The 12303-nt window shown below is 45.2% G+C and overlaps 1 protein-coding gene across 6 annotated transcripts in view; it reads right to left on the bottom strand.

The window, feature by feature from the left end:
* NEK10 (NIMA related kinase 10) overlaps positions 1–12303 on the bottom strand; it is a 214979-nt gene that overhangs the window by 159779 nt on the left and 42897 nt on the right. For all 6 annotated transcript variants that reach the window (XM_031940381.1, XM_031940385.1, XM_031940380.1 and 3 more), the window contains exons 6-11: positions 11605–11689; positions 5336–5377; positions 3702–3780; positions 3101–3168; positions 2627–2706; positions 1402–1488 (exon numbers count right to left, since the gene is read on the bottom strand). In XM_031940381.1, the coding sequence (XP_031796241.1) occupies positions 1402–1488; positions 2627–2706; positions 3101–3168; positions 3702–3780; positions 5336–5377; positions 11605–11689 (441 nt within the window). The remainder of the gene's footprint in view (positions 1–1401; positions 1489–2626; positions 2707–3100; positions 3169–3701; positions 3781–5335; positions 5378–11604; positions 11690–12303) is intronic.

Below are 12303 nucleotides of genomic sequence, written 5' to 3' on the forward strand. Positions count from 1 at the left end.
ACACATATATAAGCACCTACCATATGCTAGAATTAAATGGGGACACAAAAATACAAGATATGATCATCTCCCACAAAGAACTTAGAATCTAGTTAGGGAGAGGAGATATATGTGCATATGGAAGGCAATACAGAATTAAGGAGTAAGTGGAATTCAAATTAACTGGATCAGTGTGGACTGGTAAAATGAAGCGTGCTTCCAGAGGGAACAGAAGGGATTTGACCTGTGCTTTAAATAGGAATAATGAGACCAATTTATAGCTGCGATGCACTTAAAAGCTCACAAACATGTAACACTTGGCAACAGACAAAATTCTCTTTCCATATCAACTTTTGTATTGTACCCATCCCACAGACAAAGAAACTGAGGAGGTCAGAAAAATGCTAGCTAGCCTCATCATCATCATCATTATTGTCATCATCATTATTTCTGTAAATCTTTCTTTTGTCCCAAGAACATTCTTTGGAAACACCTTCAAGAAAATAGCCCTGAATGTGGCATTAGAAGTACAGCTCATGAAAGCCTCCAGGTGTCTGATGCGAGATGAGCAGCTGTGATGGTGACCTCCCCCAGAGAGGGGGGAGAGAGGAAGTTCACAGGAGCCCCAAGAGCTTCCTCCTCAATCCCGGAGCCATCCTTCTGAACAAATGGCAAGAGTTTGTTTCCTCCATGCACATACATCTTCCAAAAGAGAAGAAAGCAGGAAGAAAATCGACAGAAACATCTCGACGGCTGCGGTTCTCAGGAGACACCAACAAGCGATAGCAACGCCTCCTTCTGCAGCCCAGTCGGAGGAGGGGATTCACACAAGGGAGATTTCCAGTAGCTGAGCCTCCTCACCTACTAAAGCCTCTTAACAACGGATGGAAGTCTTCTCCAATGGCTCAACCAGCTTCTGATCTCTTAAACATAGAGGACGCTGCCTGACTTCATCTTTTCCCAGAGAAAGGCTCCCTGGCAGAGGCCTCGGGGGGTGCTACGATGGGGGCCACTACGTATATGAGCTTGAGCAAGTCCTCTCACCTCTCAAGCTCAGTTCATGTGCACAAATGAGGGCCCAGGCCAAAAGGTCCCCAAGGTTCCTTCTGGTTCTCCATCCTATGATCATACCATGATGAGGTGGGCTTCTGTTGGAAAGCTGTATTCATTTGCATCCATAACTGGGTACAGGTAACTTCACAGGAGGCACTTACATTAAATCAATGTATCTGACTAATTAAACTGAATTTAATGAATTAATTCAATTAAAATCGTACATTTCTCTTGTGCAAGTTTCCCTGAATGTACATGAAACAGGGAGTTTTCATGTCACTTTAATTTCCCAATATTAAATAAAGAGCACGTTGTAAGAGGAAAACATAATAAATTTCCATCATAAATGCAAGTTTGTCTTCCACTTACCTTTTCGAAAGCAAGTCATACTCATGTAGGATCATCAGCAGGTTTTCTACGATGGTGAGCTCACTTATCTTCTCCCTACATTCTGGACTACAAAGTGCAAAATCTCAGGCACGACCCCAAATCCTCACCACCTTTCTCCACTTCCTTCACTGTTGTGACCCCCACACTTTCTCAGGGTAAAGATCCTGTCTCACAAGCTCCACACAGAATGGAGAGAATCAAGGAATCACAAAATGGAAACTCCATAATTGGCAGGGTCTGACTGAGCCCTGTCTCTCCCTCTCCCACAAATAAAGAGGCTCATCCTTCATTAGGACACACACAGATTTAGAAGTTACAAAACATAATGGTTTAGAAAATGGTTTGGGGCTTCCCGTGCACTCTTTTCATATTTTAACAGATTTTTGCTGTATCTTTTTGTTTTTACATCATCTAAATTTTCTCCTCTATCCCTCCCCATCCCCTTTCCCAGAGAACCATCCCTTTAAACAATTTTTAAAGACAAAGAGGAAAAAAATCAGCAAAACTAACAAACATATCAAAAAAACTACCACAATATGCAACATTCTTTACCCATGGATCCTCACTTCTACAAAATAACAATGATGGTAACACCTCCCCCTTCTTAACATCAGAAAAAGGAAAGAACAATGGCAAGAAAACATAAAATGAAGTAGGAAAAAAGCAGGATGAAGTGAAGTTCAAAAATTGTCAAATCTTCTTGAAAGATGTTCCCAAAAAACATGCATTTGAAGAAAAGGAGGAAAGAGGTTTTTAAAGAAGGGTGGCAGCAATTTCAAAAACCCTTGGAAATGGGGGGAAGTTGGAAACACTACAGACAATTCCATTCAGAGAGAAAAACTTCCAGGGCAATGAGCTCCTCTAGTTGAAATCACTTTGGCACAGGATCCTCTTTAAATATTTTAAGTATTTATTTAAGTGACGTTCCCAGAGTCCCACAGCTAATGAGTGGTAGGTGTCTGAGGCTGGATTTGAATTCAGGTCCCAACTTCGGGGGTGCTCCTGCGCCACCTAGATGGCCCCAGGATCCTTTTTAAAGGAACCAGCATGTTGTGACTACACTGTGGGGGCCATGTGAAAAATGGAGACTAAGGAAGAAGGAATGGACACTTCAAAGAAAAAGCAGCAGCAGCCGCAGTGTGGACACAGCTAAGACCAAGATGGTGGAAATAGCAGAGTTACAAATACAGCGGAAGAAACTTACCTTTCAGCTAAACTAGTAAGTGCGAGCAGGGCCCCCAGCAGAACATTTGTGTCTCTGGCTCCTAATAAATTCACTAACGTCTGAAAAACAATCAGATTTCTAAATCAGAGGCCACAAAGTGTGTTTCTGGGTTGGTACAAGCTTTTCTTTGCTTATCATTTCTCCAGAACATAGTGAACCACTGAGCAGACACCCAGCTACCCTGAAATGCCCTCTTTCCCACGGGAGCAGGCACCTCTTCTTTCTGCCTGCTGGACGTGCCCAGTTTTGGCCAGGAAAGAGGATAGAAAGAGATCACCCAGGACCCCCAGGCTGGAGGCCTCAGGAGGAGGACCAAGGCGCACCTGCCCGAGCTCAAGGAGGATGGGGGAGACCTGAGACGCCTCCTCTGCAGTGGGGAGCCCAGGGACCAAAAGCCGACCTCCTCCCATGTCCCAGGAGCCAAGTCTGGCCACTGGGTCACAGAGCTCTTACCTTGTGTGCTCCGCTCGCTATGACCCATTCTCTCTGATCTTTGACAGCCGAAAGTTTCTGAAAGATATCTGCGTGAGAAAGGAAATCACAAAATGGGCTTTTCCCAACCCCCACCAAGCTGGGCCCTGGGCCACACAGGGACACGGTCTAAACAGGAGGAACCTTGCTGGGCAGTGAGCTGACGGAAGGTGATCCCTCACAGGCCGTGGGTGCAGGAAGGACCCCTATAACAGTGTGGGTGCCCCCCCTTCTCCAGATGATTGCTCCTTTTGGCTATCCGTCCTTTAAAAGGGGGTGGGGAAGTGGGGCAGCCCCTCGTGGGCCTGCCAGACACTGTTTTCTAAGGAGCTGAACGCCACATCTCCCAATAATCAGAAGATGAGAGTCTGTGGAGATGAGCAGAAAACCTCACTACCACTGCCCAAAACAACTATTGTGTGCAAAGTAGTATGCGAGAGACACAACAAAACCAGCCTGGGCCTTCGAGGAGCTCACGTTGCACAAAGACCAAGATTGGTAATACAGGGTGTCTGAGGAAAGAGAGGGAGAAGGCTGGGCCCAAGCGGGAGGAGAGGCAGCTCTCATCCGCCACAGCACTCACACGTCATGTTGACCAGCTTGTCGGCATTATGCTGCTCTTCTCCATAGCCCAGGTAGCCGTCGGCCACGATCTCCATGTACTGCGGGTGAGACCAAACACAAACAGCACAGCTCCCAGAATAGGCCAGCTGCCCGAAGGGCTCGTGCACTTTTCCACATGGACTCCAGGGGTCACCCCCTAGTCACAAAGCAGCAACCCGGGCCCCTCAGCAGCAGGGAAGGCTCCTCCTCAGTTCCCAGGACCCTGGCCTCCCAGCCAGACCTTAGAAAGCATCTAGAATGTTTCTACCATTTTACAGATGAGGAAACTGAGGCCTACAGAGGGGAGTGCCCTGGCCCACATTCACCGAGAGGACAGGACGGGATGGAACTGGGAGTTGAACCCTGACCCAAACTCCAAATCCAAACCTTTTTACCAAACATTGCTTCCGTCTCCACTCACCATAATGAGGTAAAATTCAAAGGTTCAGGTCTAATATCATGGCAGCAGGCGCGTGTCATACAATGAATGGAGACAGGCGGAATAAGGATAGAGGCAGAGGACCTACAGCTATGATACAGGGATGCTTATATTCTCAATATCCCCATATTGACCCATCCAAAGTAGGAAGACCTTAGGAAGATCCTACTTCGTGACATTTCCTCATGTGAGCTTTGTGCCAGGGGGCAACTTTAGCAACGTGGGTCTCAGTTTCCTCATCTGTAAAAAGAGGCTTACAAGAGCATCTCCTTCCCAAGGTCATTGTGAGGATCAAGAGAGAGAATGTACTGTTAAAAATACTATATTGTTCTGTAATGATCAAAATCATGTCAGACATTAACTACAAAATATTAACAATGAAATGAATTTCCCAGTGTAGTAAACTGCAATTTTGGCATTAATTTGATTGGTTAATTTGATATTCTTCATACTTGAGAGGATTATGGCCAAAGAAGTCTCACAAAATATACTTAATACTAATACTCTGCTGAACATAATTTATTCCCTCCTGGGTGATTCAAAAGGCACTTAGTTTACTCTGGACCACCAGTAAAGTAATAAACCAACAACAAACTTTGGGTAGGAAATTTAGGAGACTAAGATGCAACGGATTAAGGGGCATCCTCAAGTCTGGGATTTGTGCTTAGTATTTTTAACCAAAGCATTTGCCTTCTTGCTCTCTCCAGCCCACAAGTGATAAACTAAAAGGGCATTTGTCCAATTTTCATCGCTGATTGCTTCATATAATTTTCACAAAAATACTGCCACTTTTATGAGTTTGGGGCCTTTTTTCATTTTTATTTTTCTCAGATTTTGTGTTGAAGAAATAAATGGGAACCCAACCTGCCAGGCGGCCTCATATTTCTCCCCTTGACTAAACTCAATTATATATGACCTTTTATACCCTTTCTAACTTCCACTGGCAGGGTTTTTCAATCCAATTAACCAGAACAAAAAGTCCTGGGTGTTGCCTCCAAGAGGAACCTGCATGACTGGAAGCCACACCTGATGCCCCAGGGCCGGCCAAGGGAACAATGGGGCCTGCTCTCCAGGACTGCAGGCCTGGACTGGGCTTTTCTGGGTCCCTCACTGACCACTGGCCCTTAGAACATCAAACTACCAAACAATCACAAGTACAAGGCAAGGTCTCTTACCTGAGCTAGATTTTCAATCCCACCCAAGTTATGGAGTATTTCCTAATAAAAGTAAAAAAAAATAATAATAACATTAACTTTCATGAGGAATAGAAACCATATTTAAAGGCCACCCAAGGAAAAGGGAGCCATAATTTGCCCACTTCAAAGAAGTTGGTTTTTATATGTCACAATAGGAATACAACAAAACCCAAGTGTACATTCCCAGTATCACAGGGACGAGATGACATTTTATGATGAGGGGAAGAAAATATACCTTCTACTCCAAAATAGAGCTTATATAACCATTTTGTTTATTCAATTTGATCACAATAGCAATATTATATTTAAATGTCTTTTAAAAAACTAAGCAAGGGAAAAGAAATAAGAAGGTAAAGGTATATATATATATATATATACACCTTTATATATACCTTATATATATATACCTATATATATATATATATATATACCTTTATATATATATACCTTTTATATACCTATATATACCTTTATACCTTATATATATATATATATATATATATATATATATATATATTTATATATATATATATATATTTATATATATATATATATATATATATATATATATATATATAACTACACCCATGTATCAGATCATAATGGTAACTTTATTGGTGGGGGAATAGGGAAGGAAGGGGGGAAAAGAATAAAGTTAAAAGTACACAACAGAGAACAAAAAAAAAAAGAGATGGAAAACACTGAGGACAATGAGGAATATTATATAGGTTTTCTTGAAATGGAACTTCATTGCTTTATATTTTGAATCCTATGTTTTACTATGCACATAGCAGGTTTTTTTTTCCTTTTTCCACTTTGTATTTAAGTTTTAAATAAATGAATAATGAAAGAGAAATATAAATCTAAGGAGAAAGGAGATAAAAAAAAGTCTCCTGCTTTTTCATATAAACTATCAAGTGACATACTCAAATTAAGGATTTCCTTGCTCTTTTAAAACTGGCCAAAAGATGGCATTTAAGACTATAAAGATTAATGAAATATTTGAGAGGAAAAAATAAGGAAGCTGGGAGATGCTTTCATGTTTCCAAATAATCTGCTTAGTTACAAAATCAATGACATCACAATTCCTTCTAATATATTAATTCTTTAAAATGCAGTCTTAAGAGGTTCTTGGAAAGAGTGGAATAAACCTTAGAAGGGCCAGTAAAAACAATAAGGCCTTGTAAATGTGCTAAAGACGACTTTAAACTAAACAAGGATTCAGACAGAAAAATCTGTCAACATTGATCTGGTACCACATGGAGGAAGCCCAAAGGGGAGGAATAACAGACATGAGAAAATTCACAAAATGAAGAGTCAGGGAAATCTAGGATGTCAGGTGTCTATCTGCAAATGCACAAAATATGGGTCATAAACAGATATCCTATTGCAAAAAGGTCCCCAATTGAGACTTTGCAAGATGAGATTCAAACCTGAAATTTTATTCAGAAAGATATTTTATTCAAAAGGACAGAACTGATAAAGCTCCTGGTAGAGAAAAGCATCATGTGTTAAGATGTATACATGAGGAAATTCAGGAACCTGAAGGAGAAAACTGCATTTGGGTAAGGAATAGTGGAATCAGGGGTAAAAAAAAAAAAAATTAATACTATCATAGGATCAGCAGGCTACAGATCACCCTTCCTATGTCAGTGTTACTTTTTTTTCCCCTAACTCCTTTGAAAAGTCAATGTGAGTTTGGTTATGAGATGAAACCCTGGCACAGGAACTTGATGAAACAAGTGGTTACTGGATGAATTGTAATAATAGGAGACTTCAACCACCTCATGAGGTTGTGGAGCTCTCTCTGACAAAAGCAGAGTCGTCAGGAAATTTGTGACTTGACTCAGTGACAGTCTCATCCCTCAATGGTAGACTTAATAGGGAAATATATTCTTGGCTTGATTATGAGAGACAGATTGGAGACAGAAAGGAGAGGAGGAGAAGGAGAGAAGGGAGAGGGGAGAAGGGAGAAGGAAGTAAGGGAGAGAGAAAGAAGGGAGAGGGAAAGAAGGAAGAGAAGGGAGAGGGAAAGAAGGGAGAAGTGGGAAGAGAGGGAGAGAAGAAAGAGGGAGAGAGGAGTGAGGAAAAAAAAGAAGAGGGAGAGAAGAGATGGGAGGAGAGGAGGCAGAGAGAAAGACGAGGATTGTCAAAGCCTCTGGACTCTTGGTGACCGTCCATTGAGCAGTACATGACGAGTATCATCTGACTTCCAATCCTGTACCCCACTTCTGACGGATCTGAAAACCTAAGAAGAAATTATTCTAATGAACAGGGAAGAGCACAAAGAGAAAAAGCACCAAAGGTTCGGATTCTAAACCAAGAAGATGGACACAAAGGATTCTCCCAGAAGAGTACCAGGCTCCAGCCCAGAACAGGCCCAAACTGGGTTTTATCTTGGGTTTTTTTTTTGTTTGCTCTGTAAGAAACATGGAAGGCAAGAGAAGGGTCAGAGTAGGGTTCAAGTCACAGCTCACAGTGATGGGTGATGATGATAACATAGAGAAGATTGTGTTTTGATCCAGTGATAGTATGAGTAAGGGAATAAAAATGTTTAGTAGGCAGTGGAAACACAAGATAAGCAAGGAAATGATTTAGCAACATAGCTGTCCTTAAAGACCTCAAGTCACCAGGCGAGATGAGTAACGTCCCGGGGGACTGAAGCCCCTGGCAGATGCAAGTGTGGGACTGCAGCTGATATGGAGAATGGGAAGGGTGCCATGGGACAAGCAAATGATCCCAGTTCGAAAAAGGGAAGGGGGCAGACTCTGCAAACCAGACTTCTACTTCTGGAAAACTTTTCCACCATTTGGCAAGTTGGCCCCTGATCCTGCCCATCTCCCCTTGAGGGGGCCCCTGAGAACAAGGAAGTAGTTTAGCTCTTGTGCGAAGTGAATTCCCAGAATACCAGACTCATCCATATCAAATGTAAGTACAAAAGCACATTCTAAAGTCCAATAAAAATGGCCAAATGGGCTCTTTGGATCACTGGCATCTTCACATTTAAGCTGCTTGAGATCAGGAGCAATTTCATTTTTGCCTTCATCCTCGTGCTTGGTATACAACAGGTGCCTAATAAATGCTCATTGGTTGCTGTGTTGATTTATAATAATAATCCTATATAAATTGGTTTTGGAATCACAGCTAAGGTTTCATCTACACTATACTCAACTCCAAATTTCTGTGATTCTACAATTAAATTCATGAAAAGGAAAAAAAAAAACCTGTGTCCTATTCTCGTTCTAGTATTTTACTCATAGAATGACAATAAATTCAAAATGAGACTGGGCTACAAGCAAAATTCATCTTCTAAAAAAAGGGGGGAGGTGACTCCCTAAAGGCTTGATAATCCAGCCGCTCACACGAGAGCTGCTTCTTCCTGCATCCTCACCCAGCCAGGGAAGGCCTGATCTCAACCTGCTCTGTAGAAGCTCCAAGGTACTTTGCTCTGCTAAGTCTGAAGGAGACTCAGGGAGGATCAGGGTCACAAGGCAGCCAGAAGCCTGGGGTGCATCTTGGCGGCCCCTCTTGGCCACAGGTGACTGGAAGCCATCTCGTGGAAATTCCGTGGTAGAAGACACGTTTATATAGTTAAAGACCTACTGAAGGGGGATAAAAAAGAAAGTGAGGTAGTTACACATGAAGTCAGTTTTCTTGCTGGCATGGATCCGGACAGGAGATACTTGATGAAGGGGATTGAGAGAGGAAAGAACCTAATATGGGATAAGCTAAGAGCTCAAAGGGTAAAGTCAATCAAGATCAGAAACAGGCAGCTCAAGAGCTTGAGGAATTTAAAATAGGCTGAGGGTCCATGGGAAAAAAGAGCCTTGTCTAGGAGAACCTAGGCATGGGACCAGGAGGGATAACCGAGTGACCAGGCTGTACATCAACGGTGGACGGAGTGTGGCCTAGACAGGAAGAATCGACTTTCCTCAGCTCAAGCTCCAAGAGCTAAGTGGGAAAGCCGAGGTGGTTGGGGCTAAGCAGGCCGGGGCGGGGAGAAGAGCCATCTCTCCCTGAGCAGGAGAACCATGCTCTGGTCCCAGAGGCCAAGGGAAACCGGCCTGATCCACTTTTCTACTCGCGAGCCCCCACGGCTGTCCTGGAAGACCCCTGATGATTGTGCCATTTTACTGCAGAATGGACTACTTTGCAAGGACAGGGCCTGATCCTACACCGGTCTGCTGGGATCCAGCAAGCTGAGCTAATAAGGAAGCCAGCTTACGCCCTGGGAGAGTGGCCCGTGAATCTGCGCCGGGTACCACCAGCCCTGAAGGAACAGCTATGTGGGGAATCCGTGCAGGCCATCCCCGGGGCAGGCTGCAGGAACATTCTGGCTTACCTCCATCCCCCTGTCTATCCATCATGGCAGCTGCGGCTGCCCAGAATCCCTCCAAGGGCAAGGAGTGACATGGCACAAGCTGGACTCAGACTCCACACATGAGTTGTGTGCATGAAGAGACCAAAAGAATCGAACCCAGAGATCTATGCCCGGAAAGACGGCCACAAGATGGTGGAAGGACCAATGACAATGGAACCGCAGAACATCAAGAGAGCAGAGGAGAGGCCCCCAACGCCACCGCCGTTCAGCTGTCTCAGTCCCGTCCCCACTGGGGACTTCTCAGTGAGATCCTGGAGGGCTGGCCACTTCCTGCTCCAGCTCGTTTTACAGATGGGGAAACTGAGGCAGACTAGGTTAAGTGGCTTGCCCAGAGTCACACAGCTAATAAATGTCTGAGACTAGGTCTGACACTCAGGAAGATGTGCTCTGCACACTGTGGCTCCCCATGGCTGCCCCTGCCACCCCTTCGCACCCTGGGTCGTCTCTTTAGAGGAAATTAATGGCAGAATGTGGGCAAGGGTGAGAAAGGGCACTTAGGCTTGGTCTGTCCTGGCAGAAGAAGGAAATGATGGAGAGGAGAGGTGTCTGAGCACAAAGATCCAGAGCCAGACGAGGGGGCTCTGCCTTTGTCCAGGGAGATCCCCTCAGGAGCTGGGCTGAGGCACAGCCCCCCCAAACAACCTTGGAGCTGTCTTTGGCATCAAAGTTGATCATCCATGACGGGACAAGACCTGCCCGGACCTGCCCCTGCTGTCACACCCTTGACCACGATCAGGGCACTTAAGTAGTTACTTCCTGCCCACGAAACACTGGGGCTCTTTGTCCTTCGAGGACAGGAGCCGGATGTTAGTGGGGGGGGCTGGACGAGTTCACTCCGGAGCCATCAGGGGCCAGCGGCAGATCAGGGTGATGGCAGGTGGCCCCATGCAGTGGGAGGCCTGACTGCTGCAGGTCTATAGGCAAGGCCCCATGGTCACCTGCAGGACACAGAGCCCGGCTCCCCTCTGGGAGTTTGGACGGGGAGGGTGAGGTCACCTGGGTGCGAATCCTCCCATGTCACAACTAAAGCATGTGATCCAATCAGCACAGGGGGCAGGTCTGCACAGCAGCAGCTCCACGGCGGGTATTGACGAAGGGAGAGATGGAAGGGGGATCCCAGAAGATGACCCAGTGAGGCCGGGCAGCAGCCCACGGGGGGAAGCAGGGAGGGGGGGGGGAGGAGTCCCAAGCCTCTGCATGGGGGATGGGACAATGAGCCCCACAACAGAAATGGTTGTTTAGGAGGAATGGTACGTGTCAAGGGAAAAGGAACAGTCACGTTTTAGAGCAGGTTAGACTCCAGCCCTCATTCCCAGTTGACTCTGGTCTGAAGAGGGGGCTGGAAAGGGGAAGCGATCCAGGCCCCAGCCCTGTCCTTGGCTGCCTCCAAAAGCAGCCCTGACCCACTACAACATCGTGGCCTGGGTCACACACACTGTGGGATGCTCAGCCCAGAAGGAACCTGGAGGGCTGCTCAGAAACGATCCTCCATGGGCCACAAGTCCGTAGCCCACAAGGCAAACACTAATTAAGGCAGACTAGAGATGCGACTATCTCCAGAGAAAAGGGAGGCAATGGCAAACACCTCCTTTTTTTGGATCTAATTCCAGTGTTGTAGAAGTTAGAGATTTGGAAAGCAACTGGTTGTGAGGGTATAAAAAACCCTTATTTCAGGGCAGCTAGGTGATGCAGAGGATAGAGCATCAGCCCTGAAGTCAGGAGGACCTGAGTTCAAATCTGGACTCAGATACTTAACAATTCCTGGCTGTGTGACCCTGGGCAAGTCACTTAACCCCAATAGCCTCAGCCAAAAACAAAATCATTTTAACAAAGGAAAAACAATTGTGATTTATTTTTCCAAACCAACCTGATAACATGGATCCCTCATGAGTAACCTCAGGCAGATTAACACTCTCAGAAAATGAATAGACGGAGCTCGGTTCACCCACTCTCTGAAAGAAAACAAAGAAGGTTGTAGAAGTCAACCAAAGGATCCCCTGTGATGAGTCATGTAAAACAGATTGCACAACAAGGAACAGTAATAAAAAATAAATATTTGCCTCTATGGTTCATTTCAAGCAGCCTTAAAACATCTTATCACATGGTACTAAATAGGCTCCTTTTTATTGCACATCAGTAGTTTTATCAGCTCCTCCTTAGGATGTTTGTGCACGTGGCAGATCCATGGCTAAGAAGGCAGCTTTCCTGAGGAGAAGGACTTCCTTTTTGTCTGGGACCCAACAGCCCTGAATTCAGCAATTCAGTTTTGGACTGACTTGAATCCACATCAGAAGCCAGAGTAAGATGAAGAGTCACTGACACGGGGAGGCTCAAATCAATACTCCTGGACTGATGAGCAGGAAAGGAGTAAGGGACCTACAAGGTCTCCACTAAGTATGGGGAGCTCTGCCATTGTAGAGCCCAGAACCACACGCTCCTTCGGAGAGGAACGTCACAGCCCGTACAGGGCAGGGTCTGGAGACAGGAGGAGCCCGAGCTGTGACCTCGGCAGTGGCTCCCATCGCCATGGCACCCGGATGAGGGCCAAGCTCTCCATTTCTTCCCT

This window comes from Sarcophilus harrisii, chromosome 5, assembly GCF_902635505.1.
Source record: "Sarcophilus harrisii chromosome 5, mSarHar1.11, whole genome shotgun sequence".
Lineage (NCBI taxonomy): Eukaryota > Metazoa > Chordata > Mammalia > Dasyuromorphia > Dasyuridae > Sarcophilus > Sarcophilus harrisii.